At 30.2% G+C, this 22,890-nt stretch overlaps 4 protein-coding genes across 11 annotated transcripts; all 4 read left to right on the forward strand.

Moving 5' to 3' along the window:
• The first annotated feature begins 57 nt into the window (after nucleotides 1–57).
• Nucleotides 58–7,512, forward strand: LOC145750343 (integrin alpha-M-like). 5 transcript variants are annotated; one of them, XM_082566383.1, is made up of 12 exons: nucleotides 58–263; nucleotides 687–841; nucleotides 958–1,013; nucleotides 1,567–1,678; nucleotides 1,852–1,963; nucleotides 2,189–2,292; nucleotides 2,398–2,572; nucleotides 2,676–2,845; nucleotides 3,127–3,383; nucleotides 3,647–3,742; nucleotides 3,911–4,547; nucleotides 4,859–7,512. In XM_082566383.1, the coding sequence occupies exons 1-9, from the start codon at nucleotides 109–111 to the stop codon at nucleotides 3,264–3,266; spliced, it is 1,179 nt and encodes a 392-aa protein (XP_082422509.1). In that variant the 5' UTR covers nucleotides 58–108; the 3' UTR covers nucleotides 3,267–3,383; nucleotides 3,647–3,742; nucleotides 3,911–4,547; nucleotides 4,859–7,512. The 5 variants fall into 5 exon arrangements, with proteins under 5 accessions (XP_082422509.1, XP_082422493.1, XP_082422500.1 ...); XM_082566367.1 differs by having other exon boundaries at nucleotides 3,127–3,742; XM_082566374.1 differs by having other exon boundaries at nucleotides 3,647–4,547.
• Nucleotides 7,513–12,711: 5,199 nt separating this feature from the next.
• LOC145763957 (stearoyl-CoA desaturase 5-like) lies at nucleotides 12,712–15,101 on the forward strand. Its single transcript, XM_082575512.1, has 6 exons — nucleotides 12,712–12,866; nucleotides 13,003–13,136; nucleotides 13,747–13,952; nucleotides 14,127–14,173; nucleotides 14,463–14,645; nucleotides 14,733–15,101. Exons 1-6 carry the CDS (start codon nucleotides 12,728–12,730, stop codon nucleotides 14,927–14,929), a joined length of 906 nt encoding a protein of 301 aa, XP_082431638.1. The 5' UTR covers nucleotides 12,712–12,727; the 3' UTR covers nucleotides 14,930–15,101.
• A 670-nt stretch (nucleotides 15,102–15,771) lies between these two features.
• Nucleotides 15,772–17,364, forward strand: LOC145762000 (stearoyl-CoA desaturase-like). Its single transcript, XM_082574626.1, has 6 exons — nucleotides 15,772–15,913; nucleotides 16,119–16,252; nucleotides 16,411–16,616; nucleotides 16,721–16,767; nucleotides 16,853–17,035; nucleotides 17,150–17,364. The coding sequence occupies exons 1-6, from the start codon at nucleotides 15,772–15,774 to the stop codon at nucleotides 17,362–17,364; spliced, it is 927 nt and encodes a 308-aa protein (XP_082430752.1).
• Nucleotides 17,365–18,164: 800 nt separating this feature from the next.
• On the forward strand, nucleotides 18,165–21,254 carry LOC145757461 (uncharacterized). 4 transcript variants are annotated; one of them, XM_082572444.1, is made up of 5 exons: nucleotides 18,165–18,273; nucleotides 19,624–19,923; nucleotides 20,117–20,265; nucleotides 20,376–20,505; nucleotides 20,703–21,254. In XM_082572444.1, exons 1-5 carry the CDS (start codon nucleotides 18,206–18,208, stop codon nucleotides 20,956–20,958), a joined length of 903 nt encoding a protein of 300 aa, XP_082428570.1. In that variant the 5' UTR covers nucleotides 18,165–18,205; the 3' UTR covers nucleotides 20,959–21,254. The 4 variants fall into 4 exon arrangements, with proteins under 4 accessions (XP_082428570.1, XP_082428568.1, XP_082428571.1 ...); XM_082572442.1 differs by lacking the exon at nucleotides 18,165–18,273 and adding an exon at nucleotides 18,669–18,807; XM_082572445.1 differs by lacking the exon at nucleotides 18,165–18,273 and adding an exon at nucleotides 19,085–19,187.
• Nucleotides 21,255–22,890: the final 1,636 nt, after the last annotated feature.

Raw genomic sequence — 22,890 nt, forward strand, 5'->3', positions numbered from 1 at the left:
TCTTATTATATAAGACACGCGTAACGGTTACTAAGTAGTTAGTGGATAATTTTACAATTACAAGCTTTGTAGAAAACAAAATTCAGTTTTATCTGGTCTACATTAATAATGAATCTACTATTTCAAATTTTGTTTATACTTGTCTTCTTCAAGACAACGAACGCAGCTAATATAGAAACCAGGTTCCACATCTTAAAGTTAAAACCAGATAACTCTCATGTTAACAGAACTTTTTTTGGGAATTCCTTTTCAACAATCTCAAGGTAAAAATTTTCTTTTCAGTTTTTTTGCTGTTACAAGCAACAATGCTTTTTAATTAATATTTGAAAAACTTTTAACATTCTTAACGTTTTGTGACATTGTTTAAATATCCGTATTTAACATACATGTCCGAAAATTATGCTCAGGTGATTATAATACTGTATTCAAAGCTTTTTAAGCAACTGTTTAATTCACATTCAAAATTTTAATATAATTCTTGAACTTGCATTTAAGATTTCTTTTAAAATTCTAATATATGTATTTTTAAAATTCTAATATATGTACCTCAATATGGTTACGAAGGTTAAACAAATAATTTATGCCAGAACTATAGTTTTTTAAATGGTAAATTTAAAAAATATATAGATTTTCACAAAACTAAATAAGTAAGTTGGGAAATTAACGAATTTTTAATTGCATATAAGTAATGAAGGCAGACTTGTGTATGTTGGGGCACCGGAACATAACTGCGGAAATCCAGAAGCATGCAATGGCAACAAGTCGGGAATTGTTTTTGCTTGTAATTTTAATTCCAATCAATCGGGAGAGCTGGTATGCCAAAACAAATTAGAAAATTTGGGTAAGTGTAAGCCAATGATACAAAAAACTATGTGTATTAACCAACATACCTGTTTATTTAAAAAAAAAAAAAACAATCAAAAAAAAACAATCCTAAATTAATTTTATTAATTTTAGATAATTCGGGGGCTATGGGAATAGCAGTAACAACTACAAGTACAAGTGACACCGTAGTAAGTAAACAAAAAAATCATTAGGTACAATATTGTACTGGAAATGCGTAAACCTTTGTGTATAGTTTGTATTTGCCTATTGTACAGGCATAGCAACGCGCACTTTTAAAACGCCATGACGTCACGCTAGGAATAATAAAATAATATTTAATAATTAAAAATAACAACTGCACAGTGTGGGTTATAAATATTTTTAGATTAAGATATGTTGAAATGCTAAGACGTTGTGGTTAACCGTACGCCTCTCTAATATATTTATAGTTATAATTCTGTTAATATTGTGCAAATAGGGTATATGTATTGTAACGATTTGTCTGGTATCTTTTGTATTATAAGCCGGTATTATAGTTTTTTACAATACATTTAAAACAGTTAAACCAACAAATCACGCGATTGAGCCCACGTGATAGAGATAAGGTGTAAACACGTGACTCAATCTAGACTACAACTTTGAAGTAAACAACAAAATGGCGAATTCGTTACTAAAGCAAAAAGTCTGTTTAAAAAATACCAAAATTTAACCAACTTAAAATATGGATTTAAATTTTTTTAGAGCTGTGGAAATACGTACACTTATACTTGCGAGAAGTCATGGCGAATGATAGGTTCATGTTACCGACACAATACAACATACTCACATTTGTTAAATTCTCCCTGTCCGGAAGGTAAATGAATTAAACGTTGACACATTAAAAGTTAATTAATTGAGGCTAAACTTTTCTGTTATATAATAAATAAAAAGTTTAAATAAAAATTGTTTTTTAATAAACAAGTCTTAATAAAACGGCTTTAGATTTAGGTTTTTACGTAGTCTATAAATCAATTGCTATTTTTTCAGTGTGTACATATTTGGGCGATATTTTATTTTTGTTGGATACTTCAGGCACCATTGCACCAAATGATTTTACATCGGCTAAAGAATGGATTATAGATTTGCTGACACCATTAAGGTAGTTAACCCGAGTACTTGCCAATTTTCAACATTTGCACATGTCTTAAACTTGAACTTGACTTCAATTTGTGTTCTAGTAATCTAATCGAAACAAAGCTGTTTCAAGTTGTTTTAAGTTTTTAAAACGTTATACCTTTTAAATAAATCTGTCGACTTTTTGTAAATAAGCCACCGTTGCTTACGACTTAATTTTACAAAAGTCTTTATTGCATTGATGTTGCAGGGATAACATTGATCAAGGTAATATTCGTGTTGGGGTGATTCGGTTTGCTACTGAGTCCAGACTAGACGTTAATCTGGTAGCACGAAACTTTGACACATTAAGAAGTATTAAAATTATATTATATATTATAAAAGTTGACGTTATATAACATTTTTTAAACATGTTAGGGATATCTACTAAATTGAACATACGTTAATGTTAAAAATTAGATGTAGTGTCAGCTATAATGTCTTATGGAGGCCAAACCAATACACACTTAGCTTTTAAACTAGCTATAGAAACATTTTCAATGTCTCCAAGAAACGTTCCGAAACTAATCATATTACTCACGGATGGTAGGGCTAGTGACACTCAACTTCTAAATACTCAAGTTAATAATGCAAGGTATACTAAAAGAATATGATATTACTCTTTCTTGCATATATTATTCAACATTGAGTCTAATTTTATGCTTCTAATACATATTTAAAAAAAACTTTAAATTTAGAGCTACAAATTTAACGATTACATCAGTTGGAGTTGGGTCGGTAAGTCGAGAAGAGCTGATAAGAGTGGCCGGGTCCCCAGAAAGATATTTTAGCAGTACCAGTTACAGTGATCTTGGTATGATTATCACAGATGTGGTTCAAGTTATTTCTAATGTTATCGATTTGGAAGGTACACGAAAATTCGGGTTAAAGTAAAATTTTGTTATAATATTATTACGTGAGCATGAATATTAGCAGGACACGTGAATGTATATACTGTGGATATCTATAGTAACCCTAACCTTATACTGTTAAATTGAAATTATTAATTTAACCTTACTACTGATATTTATTAATATTTGAAAAGTTTTTATAATGCCGTGAGTAGTAAAAAGAGAAGAAATCATCACAACTTTTAGTTGTTCCATTCTTGTGTTTCTTAAAATTAAATTTCTATATTTTTGTCGGTAGGTGGCGGAATAAACAATCTTGATCAATGTCAAGCCGGTATTTCCGCCAAAATCTCACAAAACGTAAGACTAAAAAAACTGTGTTTCTTTTTCATTCTATCTTACGTTTTATCTTATTTTCTAATTTTTCTTATTCCTTAATAATATTAAATCGAGCGCGTTAAATGCATACGGCCGCGAAATCGCAATAAAAAGGCAATCAAAACATCAGGAAGAAAAAAAAATGGATCGGCGCAAAAAATGGAATAAACACAATTGGTAAGAATATTTCAACATTTTTTTTATACTAGCAAGGAGTCATAGCGAATAATAGGTTCATATTACCAATACAATACAACATACCCACATTTGTTAAATTCCCCCTGTCCGAAAGGTAAATATATCAAAAAGTTACTTTTTAAAAGCTAAACTGTTCTGTTATATATTAAAAAAGAAAAATTGTTATTCAATAAAAAGGGGTTCAATAAAACAGCATTAAATTTTGTTTGTTTCGTAGCCTTTAAGTTAATTGCTTTTTTTAGTCATTACATATTTGGGCGATATTCTAGTACTGTTGGATACCTTATTACGTACCATATCATTAAATCACTTTACATCGGCTAAGGCACACCATTAAGGTAGTTCACTTGTGTATTTGCCTATTTTTAACATTCGCACATAAATTCAACTTGAACTTGAATTTAATTTGGGGTATAGTTATTCAAACAAAACTAAAATGTTTCAAGTTGTTTTAAGTTTTTAAAACGTTTGCTTTTACTAAAGTCTTTATTGCATTTTTTTTGCAGGGATAACATTGATCAAGGTAACATTCGTGTTGGGGTAATTCGGTTTGCCACTGAGTCCAGATTAGACGTTAAACTGGTAGTACGAAACTTTGACACTTAAAGAAGTATTAAATTTATATTATACACTTAAAAAAGATGACGTAATATATTATAGTTTAAACACGTTAGGGACATTTACTATGTTAATGTTAAAATAAGACGAAGTGTCAGCAATAATGAATTATGGAGGCAAAACAAATACACACTTAGCTTTTAAACTAGCTATAGATACATTTTCAATGTCTCCAAGAAACGTTCCGAAACTAATCATATTACTCACGGATGGTAAGGCCAGTGACACTCAACTTCTAAATACTCAAGTTAATAACACAAGATATACTAAAAGAATATGATATTACACTTTTCTTGACTATATATAATATATAATTTAATTTATGCTTTTGATACAAAAAAAACATTAAACTGAGGGCTAGAAATTTAACGACTACATCAGTGGGAGTTGGGTCGGTAAATCGAGAAGAGCTGATACGAGTGGCCGGGTCCCCAGAAAGATATTTTAGCAGTACCAGTTACAGTGATCTTGGTATGATTATCACAGATGTGGTTCAAGTTATTTCTAATGTTATCGATTTGGAAGGTACACAAAAATTTAGGTTTAAATAAATTTTTGCTAGAATACCTTTTGGTGTTTATTAATATAAGCTATAAAACGTGAATGTATCATAAATTGTAAGTATATATAGTTACTTTGAAAATCCCAAAAACTTTGTAATCTTAAAGTTAAATTATTAATTTAATCTTACTGCAGATATTTCTAAACATTTAAAATGTATTTTAAGATGCCGTATTTTTTTGTTAATACAATTGAGTAGTAAAAGGGAAAAATCATTAAAACCTTATGTTTTTTTGTGTTCCTTGAAGTTAAACATCTATACTTATTGTCGGTAGGTGGCGGAATAAACAATCTGGATCAATGCTAAGCCGGTATTTCCGCCAAAATCTCACAAAACGTAAGATTAAAAAAAGTTGGTTCACGTTAACTGTCCGTACCCAGACAAAACTAATAAACACTACGTACCTCCCAAATTTACTCGTAGCTTGTACGTAACTCTCCTGCGCAACGCCTTTTTCGTTTAGTGTGGTTGTTTTAAGTTTGCGTATTGTTTTAAGTTTGTGACAGTACTGAACACCGACGGTTGTTTTGCAGACATCATCTTAGTCTTCAAATATATATACCCTTACCCCAACCCTATCTAAGTTTGTTGTTAAAAAACATTGTACTTTTACAATGTGCGGACGTGTCTGCTAATTAACAACACACTTCGTTGGGAGCCTGTCTGCTAATTAACAACAAAATTAGATGGGGTTGGGGTAAGGGTATATCTATTTGAAGACTAAGATGATGTCTGCAAAACAACCGTCGGTGTTCAGTATTATTTATTTGCATAGGCTACATTGCGAGATAGCTATCTCGTAAATATTACGTAACTCCTGAATTCACTGGTTTTGAGAACGTAACTTTTTTTTGTTGAGTTACGGCCAGTTAACGTGAACCAAAAAATTTTATGTTTTTTGTTCAATATAACATCATTCGTTCTATCTTATTTTCTACTTTTTCTTATTTCTTAATAATAATTAATCGAGCGCATTAAATGTAAACGGCCGCAAAGTCGCTATAAAAAGGCAATCAGAACACTATGAATAAAAATGAAGGTCAGCCCAGAGATTGGAATAAACCGGTAAGGATATTTCTACATTTTATTTTTAAAACAATCATTATTAAGAATCCTTAATTTTCAAATATTGAACCGCTTTTATCCGATTATCAAAAGCTTCATCAATTAATTATAACACCTACCACAAAAGTCATAAATAATCTCTTTATTTTTTAATGGGTAAATCACACAATCGGATGCCTCTGTAAGAATAATTTCCGTGGGTCGAAATTAAGAAATTCCAATCACAACAAGTTAAAAAAACATACCACCTTCCGAATTGACAAGAGGGTATATAAGTATGCATAAGAACTGTCGCATTAAAGGTAATACGATTGGATTAAAAAGTCAAACTAAATATTTAATTTAAAATGCGAATTACCTTATGGTGTTTTGTTTACTTTGGGTTATGCAATTTATTATAAAACGAGACTAAATTTACAAAGTTTGACAGGATTTTACGTATTTAAATCACGTTTGCAGCTAATATCAATTCAATTAAGGTTTGGCTTAAACCCAGCAATTAAAGACAGTTTTTAAAAATATTTAAGGCAAAACTTTTCAACCTTTTAGATGGTATAAAAAAATATTTAGTTCGAATAACAAACAAGGTAAGGATAAGAAACGCGGGTCATTTAGTCTCTTTATTTTAGGCAATCTTGATAAATCTTTATGTTCGCGTATCCACAGTACACTAAAATATAGGCAATGTGGAAGTAATACGCCGTTTATACTGAGTGATCGTAAATCATCCATTTTTGAAGGCGTTTTGCTACCACCCGATTAATATCCAAAATTGCTAGATCAGTTATACGTGACAATTAGCTATTGCACCAAAAATGATCACGCAACGTCAAAATTAAAAAAGTGTTAAACATGCCCATTTATTTGTTAATTCTACGTAAAATAATTTACAGCACGCTTTTTTACATTTCCAAGTAAACACACAGCGATGTCAAACCGTATGTCAGATATGTGGTTAGAATTTACTGTAGTAAAAGACAGCAGAATTAAAGCAAAGGTCAAAGAGTAAAGAAACAGACTAACCATCAAGATTGTAAAAATGTTGGAGTTAACAAAACATAATAAGTAAAATCATCACTAAGCACCGTTATTTTAGTTGTAATAAAAGTGTTTCTTGCTCTTTTAAAATGTACTAAGAGTTTCGTTTAAATATTTTAACAAACGTGTGAATAAGTTAAAAAAGAATTTAACAGGCAGGGTCCATGCGTTTGTTAGAGTCTAATTTGATTTTACGGTCTTTCTTAAGCAACTTTGTTTGCTTAGAGATAAGATTTTACCAAAACAAAAAAATAAAACCGTCTTTATAAAGGTTGAAAAACGCTGGTTTAAGGTATTGCATAAAATATGTGGAATTTAAAAGCCATAACAATATTTTTTTCTAGTTTTAAAGTGTTATTGTTACTAAAAGGACCTAGTATAAAATCTATGTAAAATGTGTCAGTCTAATGTTACTATTACCGGAATTGCAATCTTTCTTGCTATGACAGGCATCATTTTAAGCGTCGTTTCATTAAACTCCCACGTCTGGATAGAGGTAAGATTAACATGTATGTATTGAGTCTTAATGTGAGTGTACTGTAAAGATTTTTATGTAAAGTAAGCAATTTGGCATGAGTTTGTATAAGATTTCTTACTTTATAAAATGTGTATTAAAGTTGTACAGTGTATTGCTAATAGATTTACCTAAGCTATGTATTATAACTACTAGTAGTAGGTAAGTTATTGTTTAGGGTTGTCAGAGTATTGCTGCACTTGAGCGTACAAAAGTAGTTTACAATATTAGCAACGCCGTTTCAGTAAATCCGCTGCTAGAAAAATTCCACTTTTGTATCACCTTAGGACTATTCCATCTTGAAATATCAATCCCAGTTTTGCAAACTGCAACGAAATACGCGGTTCCAGGTGAGTTTGTTCTTTTTAACATATAATAAATACCTAAATAACAATAAAAATAGCGTAAAAAGACAATGTTATACTATATACTAAATTAAAAACACTGTAAAATTGTTTTATGTTTTTAGTTGAGTCCATACGACATGAAATACGTGGAACAGCAGCATTCCTAATCATTGGAATATTATTTCTAGCATGTTCTGTTGCAAGTAGTGGAATATTAGCTTACTACGCTATACGGGTTGCAAACGCATCCAAAAACCTCAATGAGAAATTTATTAAAGTCGCCCTGACAAGTGGAATATGCGGAGGTAACTTTAAATAAAATTTCGTGTTTGTTTTTTTTTTTTTACATTGATAAATTAAAAATGGTGTACTTGATTTATTTTGTATATTTTTAGCCATTTGCATTGCCGGTGCTTTGTTGTTGTTTACCATCTCTCTGCACGAGTTAGCTCAAGACTCCGAACAATTCTTACAAGAAATTGGTTCAGTTTCCTCATTTCTATTACCAGGAATTTCAACACCGACAAATGTCACAAACATTAACCAACACCCACACGTGAGGGCGTTTCGACGTGGATTTAAAACTAGTTTTGGTTATGGGTTTTTCTTGGGCTGGGCTGTAATTCCAACTGTTGTGATTAGCAATGTGTTTTTTGCTTATGTATACCGGGCAAGTTTAAATGCTGGTTTTGGTAAACGCGACATACAAATGAATAAAATCACGTTTAACAAAATTTAACCATTGCATTGCACAGCACATAAAACTTCAATTTGTGTATTTGTTACGCTGATGTGTTCAATTATAAAAATAAATGACCATGTTACAATTGTTAAGGTTTGCTTTTCGCCAGATTTTAACAGGCGTTCTTATTAGGTACAAACTTTAGAAAAAAAAACAAGTTACCTGCACAATTACTACAATATATGCTACCACGGCATAGCAAGAATAATAGTTGCGCATCGGTGATTAGCGCGTAAGCACAACTAAGGCAATAAACGCCCACGTGACACAAATGCTTTAGACCTGTGACAAGCACGTTGTTACTAATACCAACACTACGTTATAGTCTATTAAACCCCAAATGTAAAAACCAAACAAAAGAGTAAAGCGAAGCATTTAATCCTTTAATTTAAATTTATTACTTTATTTTAACAGAACCAAAAAAGCTGTAAAAAAATAACCCGAAATGGCATAATAAAATTAGCTTGTACTTCAACAAGACTCAAATATTTTAAGTAAAGTTTTGCGAATATTTTTAAAAGGCTTCTCATGTAAAATAATATGGGAACTTGAAGGAAAGTAAAAAAATAGTAACGTATGACTTTTCGCAATTACAAATTCTAACGTATATTAACAAACAATTCAATGTTGTACTTAGTATACTAATTATGTACAGTAGAGTGATTAAAAGACAAACAAAAAATTTATAAAAATGTGCCAAATATATTTCTTGAATTTTGTGATATGTTTTGCAAAGTAAAGTTTTATCTTGAGCTTGTCGTCAATTACACTTTCTCGCCTAACACAGAAAGGCCTTTTTTATTACTTCATTTTGGAACAAAATGTTTATGTTTAACTTATATTACCAATACTAATCATGACAGCCACCATCGTGAGAATATTAATATCTTTCCTGGGTTGTTTACATTATTTTTTCTTTTTTTTGTTAAAGATATTATTCTTTAAAAAAACGTGATATTTAAGCTTATTAAATATTTTCAGGAAATTGTGCAAACAGTTATTAAGATTTATCTTATACCGGCTAATAAAAATTAGGAAAACTACCATTATTGCTAATTACCTAAAAAGTAGCCTACAGCTTTTAATTAATATGAGATGTTTTCAAACAACAATTATATTATTTAGGTAAATATTTTATACAAATACTTCCATTTTATTTAAAATACTATTTTAATATGGGATCTAAACTAGAAAAAAGGTCAGAATACAAGTGGGACATTGTATGGAAGAATGTTGTTTTACTCTCATATTTTCATGTTGTTACAATATATACATTTTGGAATTGGAATCTTTTAATGAACTACACAACAAAGTTTAGTAAGTATAAGTTTATATAAACGCCAATATTTTTAAGTACTCAAATGTAAAAATTTTTTCTTATAAGTTATTAATTGCACACCACATGGGGTCGTGGGTTCAATCCACAATGCTCTTATGCGGTAGCGCTCTTCAGTAAGGCGCTACAAACGGTATGAACTCCTGTTGAGCCAGCACTCAATCAGCAGCATAGAAATAAAAATTATAATCTATAATATCCCAAACTGCCAAAAGCAACTCGAGACTGGGCCGGGGTAACACTTGTTACCTCTACGTTTAGGTAGGATAAAGATATATACAAAAAAAACTTTTTTATGTTTACACCAGTATACATTCAAAGCTTGGTAACCAATATGGCTGGTCTAACCGGGGGTGTGCATAGACTATTTGCACACAAAGCTTACAAAGTTCGTCTGCCCTTAAAAATTTTTATCGTCATATCAAACTTTACAGCATTTCAGGTATAAATAAATTGTTAAAAAAAACTTTACAGTAAAACAATGCCTAATAATTAAAATTTATTGTAAACCTACACTATTAATAAGGCCTACATGTTTTCTATAGGCAACTATGGACATTTAAAGCTAAATTAAAATCAAGTTTGTCTAATGTTTAAATACGTATACTTATTTATTTGTATCAAAGGGATCCATATACGAATGGTCACGTGACCACCGTTGTCATCACAAATTTTCGGAGACCGACGCAGACCCCCACAATGCGAAACGTGGGTTTTTCTTTAGTCACGTGGGTTGGTTGTTGATTCGCAAGCATCCAGAAGTGATTCGAAGGGGAAAAGAAATTGATTTAAGTGACCTTGAAAATGACCCTATCGTTATGTTTCAACATAAGTAAGATTTTTTTGTGATAATTTTTATTTTTATTACTACTTGCAATTCTTTATGATTTTAAAAGACCAGTAATTTTAACCAATTTTTTAAATGCAGATATTATGTGCCACTTGGATTATTCTTTGGCTTTATAATTCCCACAGGTAATTATTATATACCTACAACTTAAAATCTACTAATATACAAACTGTACATAAACAGCTACCATTTTAAAAACAGATTATTCTATTTCAGTTATTCCTTTATTATGGGGTGAAAGCTTATTTATGGCCTACTGTATTGTCATAACTCGTTATGTTGTGACAATGAATTTTGTTTGGTCTGTGAATAGTTTTGCGCATCTCTGGGGCGACCGACCTTATGACAAGAATATTAATCCAGCTGAAAATTGGCTTGTGATCATACTCGGCTGCTTTGGTAAACCATTTTTTGATGCTTAAAATAGTTTTTTTGTGTAAAGTTTCTATAACAAAATCATCAAAGTAATAGGTTTTTGTTCTTTTTTGGGTGGGGAATGTAATTTAACGTTGTGTTATCTGTAAGGTCGAAAGTTTAGGGCGGATAGTGTGGCATTGCTGCAGCAAAGTTACATGCTTAACATATGACTAATCACGGTGTGTTTATATATTGCAGGCAACGCGTTGTATCATTATTCATCTATTATCGTATTATACTTTGCGTTTTTAGGGGAAGGTTTTCACAATTACCATCACACTTTTCCATACGATTACGCTTGTAGTGCACATGGAATGTGGTTCAACATTACCACCATGTTTATAAACGCAATGGAAAAGATTGGCCTAGCATATGATTTAAAACAAGCTTCAAAACCGATGATAAAAGCAAGGATGGAACGAACAGGAAGATAAAAATTTAAGCATGTTATTACTTTTTGTAACTAACATTTGGGCGCAGTCGTGTACTTAACCTACCCGCATTTATGCAGAATTTATCCTATTTTTATGATGTACACACACATTTTAAAATGTGTTATTTATGTTTACTGCTTATAGCGGTATATCGTGTCAAACGTGCTGGAAACTAGCATTTATGCAGAATTTATCCTATGTTTATGATGTACACACACATTTTAAAATGTGTTATTTATGTTTACTGCTTATAGCGGTATATCGCGTCAAACGTGCTGGAATCTAGTAACAACTTCCGATTTACAAAATTGTTTCCTTTCAGCAAGAACGGGTTTAAAACTGTAACAGGCCTACATAGTTGAATAATTGTATATACTTAAAAAATTTTTTGTTGGAATTTCGACCAATTTTAAAATACATCAAACTTAAGCCATACAATTGTTGTCTAAAATATTGAGAAAAGCGTTATTTAATGAATGTACGTAATGTTTTCTGACTTGTTTATGTTTATTACAAAATTTAGGTTTTTTAAATGTTATACCTAAATTTACAGTTATCACGTTTATACATTTTTCGTAGACTGTTTACATTTAAACCTGCGTATTTTTCAGTTGAAATATCTGGAACGAACGTTTATATAGTTAAGGTAGATTAAAATGTTGTTTAATAAAATTTGGCAACAGCTTCTGTTCTTTAGTAGTTTAGGAATCGGAAATCATGATTTATATTATGTATATTATTAATCATTTCTTAGCGTTAATGTTTTGCGCTCACGTAACTGTAGTTAAGAATATGCTGTAAATCCTATGCTAAGTTTTAAGCCCTGTGGCAATAATATGTTCTGGTTAAATGGTTTTTGATAATAAATGCCGGTATCCTATAATTTGATTTACTTCCCAAGAAATACAGTGTCAAAATTAGATCAGTTTATAGTTTTTTAAGATGCAAGTTAAAGTGGCAAGGCTAGTTTTATATTTAAAACATTTGAGAATAAACCACGAAGTTCTAAGGTATAGATTTTTGAACAAGTGAAAGGAAATTTCTATTATAAATGTGATTAACCAATGAATAAAAAGTTTACTTGCTTTGCTTTGGATAAAATATGGATAATACATTTGTATGAATACACATAGTTGTTGTAGAGCTTAGTGGTAATGGTTTTTATATTTTCTTTTGGGGTTACAACACTTTTATTGTTATTTAAAAATAATGTGCCATTGGGTCGTGCGTCAGTCATCCGTAAAGACAGGCCTAAGGGCGAATAATTCAAAAAAAATTTTAACATTATAGGTTTTCTACAGTCGGGTTAAAATGTCGACAGTGCTAAATATTAAGGTACTTTTAATAATTTACAGAGAAACCTTTGCTTTTTTTTACAGGAAATTAAATATAAGGTAAAAATGAATAGCATTTCAGAAAAAAAGACCAATTACAAATGGGAAATAGTTTGGAAGAATGTTTTTCTACTTTCCTACCTTCACATTGTAGCTTTTTATGCATTTTGGACATGGAGAAGTATGCTAAGTACTACAATATTCCGTAAGTGAAATTATCATTTACATATTTCAATAATATACCAACGCAGTAATAACCCAATGCAGTTAATACAAATTTGTATTTTACTTTATTATAATGGTCAGTTATTTAACGTGCAAAATAATGTTTTATTATGTAGTTGTTATACACAGCTACCTTAGTATAATTCCTGGTCTAACTGGAGGTGCGCATAGGTTGTTTTCACACAGAGCTTACAAAGTTCGTCTGCCTTTGAAAATTTACATTGTTATGAACAACTTGGCAGCATTTCAGGTAAGTGTAGTAAAATAAGTAATAATATTGTGGTACTAAACAAATTAAAAATTACGCTGCTATGCAATTATAAATATTTTGTGCTATTTAACATTTGTGTTATTTAACAACAGCAGAATTACAGATCAGAATATAATCAAATATTTACTAACATCATTGTATAAACAATTAGTGTTTATTAATAGTATCTACAATAACCATGATTAAATATAAGCAAATTTAATGCCTTTTCCACAACTTACATTTGGCATTTCTTTCCAAAAGTGACGCAATTTAAAGATAAATGTTTAAAAGCAAACAAGCCCCACTAGCCTGGTAGTATGATATACCGGTCATGGCAGAGGACTACTAACCAAAGCGTTTCTGGTTTGAACCCCACTGTTGCAACATTATTTGCCCTTAAGCCTGTCATTTGCGAATAGCTTAAAATGTCACAACAACACACCTTTTTTCAATAAAAACACAAAAGCTTATCACCTTTCCCATAAACTAGCTAAGACCCAATTATAAACCTGACATGGTGTAATTATTGAGATTATGTAACTTCCTGGCCGGGTAAGGACAATATGCCAAGTTATGTTTAAGCTGTTTTAAAATAAACGTTTTTCAGGGCCCAATATATGAATGGACGCGTGACCATCGTTGTCATCACAAATATTCAGAAACCGACGCAGACCCACACAACGCAAGACGAGGTTTTTTCTTTAGCCACATGGGGTGGTTATTAATTCGTAAACATCCAGAAGTAATTAAAAAGGGAAAGGAAATAGATTTAAGCGACCTTAAGAGCGATCCAGTCGTTATGTTTCAACAAAAGTTTGTATTTATCAATATAAATTTTACGATTTTTGCCAACTCTATTAAAAAACAATTATTCGTCTATAACGTTAATAGGCCTTTTTCCACAGTATACTAATTTATAAAAATGGTATTCAATATACCCGTTTACAAAATTAATAGTTTTAACAAATATGTGTTTTTAATTTACAGGTATTATCTGCCGCTTGCAATTACATACAGTTTTATTATTCCAACAGGTATTTCGACTTTTAAATTAATCTATATTTTTAATTAATACACGGATTACGATATCAAAGACCAGCAAAACATAATTTTTAAATTAAAGTATAAACTTTCCCTTAAATTAGCAATTAACCACCCACTGTAACAAAGAGGTGGTGATGTAAATTGCTTTGAACAAAGGTTTCAAAACGGCCTTTTGGTTAATCAAACAGTTAATCTCGACATCTTTTTTTGCACTTTCTAACGATAAATCCGTAATTTTTAATTGACTTATATAATATAACATATATAAACTTGTTTTAGTTATACCTTTATTGTGGGGAGAAGGCTTATTTTTGGCATACTGTGCCGTTGTTGCTCGGTATGTGGTGATAACACATTTTGTTTGGTCCGTGAATAGTTTGGCACATCTTTGGGGCCCCCGACCTTATGACAAAAACATTAATCCAGCCGAAAATTGGTTTGTGATCTTAGTCGGTTGTTTTGGTAAGTATTTCCGCACTTTTGTTTAATTTTCGTAGTTTAATGTACAAAGCCTTGTTTACGTTTTAACCATATACCATATGTTTTTAGGGGAAGGTTTTCACAACTACCATCACACTTTCCCATATGATTATGCTTGTAGTGAACACGGCATGAGGTTTAATGTAACTACTATGTTTATTAATGCAATGGCAAAGATAGGCCAAGCCTATGACCTAAAAAAGGCGACCAAGTCAATGATAAAAGCAAGGATGGAACGAACTGGAGAAAATAATACTAAAAACTAATAATATTTAAATAACAACATTTAATACAAATTTTAGTCTAGATTAATATTAGAATATGTTCTAGACGGTACCTTCTTATGTAAAATTTTTAATACGTTCTACAAAAACCTTTTTTGATTTGTATGTTTTTTTAATCTTTGAGATATTAATCGTTTAGATGTGCATCATAATATTACCCTATATTTTGTTAAAAACATTTTTATAATTCAACAATAAACCAATTTAATAATTTACAAGAAACCTTATTGCTATGCCTTAAATCAAGAAATATAAAGAAGCATGACAAAGTAAAATATAATTTAGCAAAATGAGCCGGAACTTTGTTTTGTAAAATTCTTAGCTTCACAATATAAGGTCATGGGTTAAACGCCCACTGCCTACGTGACGCTGTGACCTTAAGTAAGGTTGTATAATGACGAACTCCTGACAAGTCAAAAACCAGTAAGCGATTTAAATATAGAACGATATGAGTTAATGCATTTAAAATTACCACCCAAACTCGAGACATAAGTTGGGTTACCAAAAGCCTTTAATATTTAAGCTAGAAAATCGGCTTCAAGATATATAAAAAATGCATTGTTTTTAGAATAGCAGTTATGGAATTTCTGGTACGTACACAAACAAATGTTGTTATATGGCTTATTACTTTCCGTTACTAACGATACCGTAAACAAAACCATTGTTTACAAATATATTTTAATAATTTTACTAAGCAAGTAGCGGCAAAAACGTTAAAGTGTAATTCCCATCTTAAATCCTAATATTAATTAATGATAGAGATTGCATCGTACAAAACATAAACATAAGTTCTTTAGTTGGCTGACTATTCAAAAAAATTTAAAATGGTTGAAAAATCGGAAAGAAAAAATAATTATAAATGGGAGATAGTATGGAGAAATGTTTTTATACTTTCATACCTTCATCTTGTAGCAATATATGGAACTTGGAACTGGTTTAGCTTAAAGGGTTATACACAAGCGTTTAGTAAGTTTAACTATTATTCTTTTATTATTGAAAATAGTTCCAAAATTGTTGTAAATTAGATTTAATACCTCAATTAAAAAATAATAATGTCAGTACTATAAAAATTTACCAACCTTTCAGTAGATTGTACATATATATTTTTATAAGTAATAAACAATTTAAAAATTCGTTAGTTTATCTTTAAAACCCATTTTTTGTTTATTAGTTGTCATCCAAGGATATTTCAGTATTATACCAGGTCTAACTGGTGGTGTACATCGTCTTTTTTCGCACAAAGCTTACAAGGTTCGGCTTCCCCTAAAACTTTACATCGTTCTAAACAACCTATCAGCATTTCAGGTAAAAGGAAACCTGTTTACAAGCCTACTTTTTGCCCAAAAAACACCTAAGTTGTAAATTTTAAAATGCAATGTGTCATAAACCTAACTAAAAACAAGGAATCCTGTTTGGCTTAAAAACTATTTAAATCATTTAAATTTTTATAATTAACAAAACAGGGTTCTATATATGCTTGGTCACGTGACCACCGTTGTCATCACAAATTTTCGGAGACCGACGCAGACCCCCACAATGCAAAGCGCGGGTTTTTCTTTAGTCACGTGGGCTGGTTGTTAATTCGCAAGCATCCAGAAGTAATTCGAAGGGGAAAAGAAATTGATCTAAGTGATCTTGAAAATGACCCTATTGTTATGTTTCAACACAAGTAAGTTGTACCAGTATTTTCACTGTTTACAACATTTATCTATATTTAAAATGCAAAGCAATACATCTCAAGTTAAAGAATGAAAAAGTTCTTTTAAATTACAGGTATTATATGCTGATTGGAATAGCGTATGGATTTATTTTTCCAACAGGTATTTTTATAATGTCCCAAAATTTTAAATTTTACTAGCAACATAATCGTGATAACTATTTTTTTTTATCTAAACCTTACTGCAGTTGTTCCTATGTTGTGGGGTGAAAGCTTATTTTTGGCGTACTGTATTGTCATAACGCGTTATGTTATGACAATGAATTTTGTTTGGTCTGTGAATAGTTTTGCCCATCTCTGGGGCCCCCGACCTTATGACAAGAATATTAATCCAGCTGAAAATTGGCTGGTGATCCTAGTCGGTTGTTTTGGTAAATATTTTAGCCTTATTTAGATAAAATTAAACCGCAATTTAACAATACAGCCAATAATGCTAAAATACATTTTTAACATTCCCCTTATTGAAGTTATGCTTTTATCAACAGGGGAAGGTTTTCATAACTACCACCACTGTTTTCCACATGATTACGCTTGTAGTGCTCATGGTATGTGGTTCAACATTACCACCGTGTTTATAAACGCAATGGAAAAGATCGGGCAAGCATATGATCTAAGGCGAGTTTCGGAGTCTGTAATAAAAGCAAGAATGAAACGAACTGGAAGTACTATGGTTAAAAACCAAGCAAAACATGTATCATAGTTCAAATCGCATAAAAGGCACTTTGTATTATTTGTTGTTTTGGTGTTATAAAAAACCATATGGTTTATGTATACATATATATACTTACTTTATACATTCATTAACTGAAACAATTATTTTAAAACAGAGAAATTATCTTTCACGTTACCCCGATTTCTTATAGTTTAATTTATCTCAGTTTTTCTAATTCAAAAACCTAAAATTCTTTAGGCTTTGATATAATGGACACTGCTTAAACTAAATAATTAGTTAATTGCTACTTATTTAACTAACTGGTAAGAAAATCACAAATTGGTGTGAGAGTCTTATGTCCAGGATAAAAGTCCTTTATGTCAACTTGACATGCCTCTTCAAAATTAACCTTTTATTGATTAATAGCCTGACCCGTAATTTAGTATTCAAGTATATATTTTTGTGGTAAAATTGTGCGATTAATCTGAAATGGTAAATATTAAAATTAAAATTGCGTTGCGTTGTATACAGAAAGGAACGCTTGAAATTACATGGTAGCACTTTTAAAATGTATAAAAGTTTTCTTTAATAAAAACTTAAGTAAATATTTAAGTAAGTTTACTTGTTGAAATAAAATACAGGCAATATAACACTGATTATATTTAAACTAATACGTTGAATTGAATGACAGTTAAATACTTTACACAAAACTTGTCATTTAAGTTGAGGTGAAGTTTTTAAAGTATCTATCGAAAGTGTTTTACGTCATCAATATGTTTAATGGAGCCGAAAATCGATTTCTTTGATAACTTGCCACATCAATAGATAGTTCATTCAAAAATATATATATCAAAATTGGGAATAACTGCTACTAGATTAACTGATTTCGATGAGTTTGAGCAGAAAAAAAGAAGCAAGAAATTTCCGAATAAATACTGCATACGTTAACCAAAGAAGGTAATTTACCCATTAAGTTTACGTAACTTTTAGTTTTTTTTAATATTACATCACAATCTAAGATCGCAAAATGTTATTTTGAGCGCCGAGCGGGCTATCATATTTCAGTAAAATACGTTCTTCAAACAAGTGAATTATCTATGACGTAACAACGATAGTTTTCAAAGTAACAAAGGCAAAAACATGTTGCCATTACAGGTATGGGCGGGCACTACCAGCCTACATGTTTATTCTGTAGTTGAAGGTGCATCAAGTTTCTAGTTAGAACATATTACATTCTGTTAGCTATTTTTAAATAAGCGAGACTTTAAAATAATGTTAAATAATACCTCAAGGTTAATGAAGTTTATGAAGGCATTGTTATTTTAACTTACAAACTAATAAATTGTAAAACAGCAAAATTTGACTAAAATATAAGATGAAGTTGATTAAAATTTAAATTAGACAATTTAAAATGTCTGTTAACGTTGTCGACAGTGAAAATGAATGGAGAAATTATCGAAGAAAATTAGAAAAGGATTTGTTTCAAATTAGGTAAAACAACTAAAAACACCAAAAATAAACAAAAAATAAATCATTACCAAACTAAAAATAATTCAAGGCGACTTAGACTGGCAAGGCAGGGTTTTACTTATTCTAATATTGATTTTAATGCCACGCTTAATTCGTTAAAATATTTGCGCAAATAAAAGTCGAATCTCACCTCTGCTGTATTGTGCGGGTTGACCTCTCGTTCGTTTGCTTATTATTGTTATAAGGTCCCCGTATAATATTTCATGTCAAGCGACTACGCATTGGTAATAGGGCCATTGTGTGCGCTTAAAGCTAGCCTATGTTTTGGTACAGGTGGAACATTAGTTGTACCTTTTCTTTAGGTTCCGATATACAATTATGGAGCAGTTTACGGCAATAAGGTATTCGTGTAAAACTAACTGAACCGAACTATGTAAAATTATTTTGTACAAGTTTATTAAACAAATTTATTAATTTGATATCACTCTTACGTTTATAAGAAAAAATAAAACATCAGTGGAAAAGCTAATAGTCAATAAATAGTAAATGGATTAGAAGTGTTTTTTTTATAATTTTGTTTAAAATGAGAAGTTTAACTTGAAATGAATTACTATTATCATGCCGTAAATTATCCATTTTTTGCGGTCGATATTCACTGCGTATTTAATAACGAACTAGAAAAAAGGTAAAAAAATCAGTTAGTAGTTGAGTTTTTAAAATGCTTGTCAGTGTTTAGAGTCGTAAGTAAACAAAAAACTCTTAACTACTAAATATGTTTTAACATATAAATTGTCAAAGGGGTATTTAAATACACTAACGGTGTTTTTCACTTGACAGGTGGTACCAAAATAAAACGGTCCAACAAATACCACGATTTACCAGAACAGAAGGTTCGCCATTAAAATCAAACCTTACAAGCAGGGGGACTCTGCGGCGCCCACCAGCGCCAAAAATCGTCGTCACTTCATCCGAAATACGAGTACAAGAAAGTGAAGGCGAAAAGCCGCAAAGAACTGCAGCCACACCCTACAGATTACCAAAATTACCGGAGGAAAATAATTTAGTTGTCAGACCCAAAGACTATGTTTTTAAAGAACCTTTCTCTGCAGCACACTTTTTATTAAGAAAAGACCCAAAGTAAGTCATAAGATTTTTATTTAATTCAGATCAACGATTTGATAAACTAAACTTAAGCGGTTTCTACTAGGCACATACAAATTATCATTTTAATATATCACGTATTATTTAATAACTTTTTGAATGATAAACGTGTATGACTGGACTTAAATAATAAGGTTAAAAAAAAAACATTTTTAATTGAAATCTGCAGAAGAAGTACGCCTATTCCGGAATGCACTAGTCCGGAGTTAAGAATAAAACCTAACAGCACAAAATGCCGTCCAATTACCCGATTCAGAACGCAATTATTATTTCAAACATGGCCTGAAAACATAGCAAAATTCAAAAACGTGCAAACAGGTTATGCGTATTTCCAATCTAATTACTGATTTAATACTTACGATTGTCTAATATTAAAACAACATTTACACGAACTATAAATAACTGATAAAAAATGCTCCCATTTCCAGATGGGGCAAAAATGCACCGGCTTCTTCCTAGAATAAGTCACCCAGGGGGTGTAGTGGTTTTAGCTGATAGTCAAGCTACTGAGCCTAAAACCCCGCCACAATCCGAAGTTGAATACGGAGTTTTACCAATGTAAGTCATACAACCACATTACGACCAAATTAGTTTAAACTAGATAATTTTGGGTCATACAGTAAAAAAGGTATTTTAAAGGCATGAAGTTTAAAACGGACAAAATTGTCGTTTTAAAATTGGGTTTAAACAACGTAAATATTATCTTGTGATTACTTTTATACTTTTCGACTATGGTCTATTTTTTTTAATTGTAGTTTACCAGTTCATACCGCTGAACCAGTAACCAGTTCTCAAATACAACATAACCTTGGCAAATCAACGTTATTTCGAGACGCAAACTTTGAACGAAAATTGGACTGGCAACTATCGCCTTATTCAAACAAAAACTTTGACAAGCAAGGGCTAGGACCTAATCAAGGCCCCTTTTCCCGCGAATTACCAATTAAGTGCATGCCACCAAACAACTGGTTAAGAATGAAAATCCGCCACCGTACAACCACGAGGGCTTAAACTAACATAATTATATTACAGTATAGGTCGTATCACTAGGCCTAGTTTTATTTAAATTAAGGCGGGTCTTAGAAGCTCCCTGAAACTATTAAACATGGTTGAGAATAATGACAATTATTATGGTTCGAAATCTTAGATTTCGAAACATATTGTTATTGTCAGTGTATTTATTATTATTATTGTTTTTATTCTTTCTAGTCAGAATTTTGAAAGACGATAACTTTTGTTCTTTAAATCTAAAAGTTCTAAATTTTTAGTATGTTTGTTATTATCCCAACGAATCGCAAACCTCCTATTTACGACATTTAATTATCACTAATTACTAATTAATATATTTTATTATTAAAATATAAATGTTAAATTTTCTGAAATTTTAATATGTTGTTGCTATTATTATTATTATTTTGTATGTTGCTGTTTAAAATAAATATTTAACTTTAGCTAATTATCGTTTAATTATTTTGGGTTTATTTATAAAATAATGGATCAGAGTGAGTTTAACGCTTGAATGATTTAATAGCGTTCTGGTCGCCGTCAAATATCGTCTTTTTCGCTGTCTGAGTTGAAGTAAAAAGTATTGGTTGAAAGTATAAGTAAAATATGAAAATCTAAGTTAAATGTGTGTAAAAGTTTCTACTCAAAAACGGTATAAAAATTAATTTTTGGTTGTTTATAATAAATATTAATTGCTTGTTTTTTATTAAAAATCAAATCAATATTTGGTTGTTACACTTTTATTGATTTAAAATCATGATACAAATGGTAAATTTTATAAAATCTCCATAATATTGTGCAAAGAACATTTATTCGATAATTATATTATAAAGTTTAATACATAAATTGGAATTTTGTGTTGGTTAAATGAATTTTTATCGCGTTGGTTATGCTTTATTTTTTCTTTGTTTAATAAGTTTTATCTTTTCTTATTTTTAGGGTCGCCGGACTGGACTAGTTTTATTATGGTTCGAAATCTTAGATTTCGAAACATATTGTTATTGTCATTATATTTATTATTATTATTATTGTTTTTATTCTTATTTGACGAATTTTGAAAGATGATAACATTTGTTCTTTAAAACTAAAAGTTCTAAATTTTTAGTATGTTTGTTATTATCCCAACGAATCGCAAACCTCCTATTAACGACATTTAATTATTACTAATTACTAATTAATATATTTTATTATTAAAATTTAAAGATTAAATTTGCTGAAATTTTAATATGTTGTTGGTATTATTATTTTGTATGTTGCTATTTAAAATGAAAATTTAACTCCAGCTAAATATCGTTTAATCATTATTTTAGTTTTTTTATAAAATAATGAATCAGTGTGAGTTTAACGCTTGAATAATTTAATAGCGTTCTGGTCGCCGGTCAAAAATCGTCCTTTTCGCTGTCTATTAAAGTAAAAAATATTGGTTGAAAATTTAAGTAAAATGTTAAAGTATAAGTCAAAAATTTGTAAAATTTTTTTTTTAATTGTTTTGTTATTATTATATTTTAATACTCGTTTGATTACTAAAAAATTAAGATTGGTATTTTGCTTTTAAATTTAGTTTACTTTTCTATTACAATATCAATGAATGCGTGTTCGTTTGTTAAAATTAGGTTTAAATATAAAAAAAATCATATTTAAATTTATAATTTAATTAATAAACCTACTAAATAAATTATATTTATAAAAAAAAATCAAACAATTTCGAACCATATTTTATTTATCAAATAAATCTAGTTTATTTTGTTACTAATATAAATATATACAAATTTTAATGCTGCCATATAATAAAAAAAATGCGTGTTTGATTTAAATTCCAATGTGCAAGTTTTTATATTACTTGATGGATATAAATTTAAAAATCTTAAATTGATTATATTATTACAATTAAAAAGATACAGATAAATCACCTTGTTCAATTTAAAAAATAAACCCCCT

The sequence above is a fragment of the Corella eumyota genome, chromosome 1 (assembly GCF_963082875.1).
Source record: "Corella eumyota chromosome 1, kaCorEumy4.1, whole genome shotgun sequence".
Lineage (NCBI taxonomy): Eukaryota > Metazoa > Chordata > Ascidiacea > Phlebobranchia > Corellidae > Corella > Corella eumyota.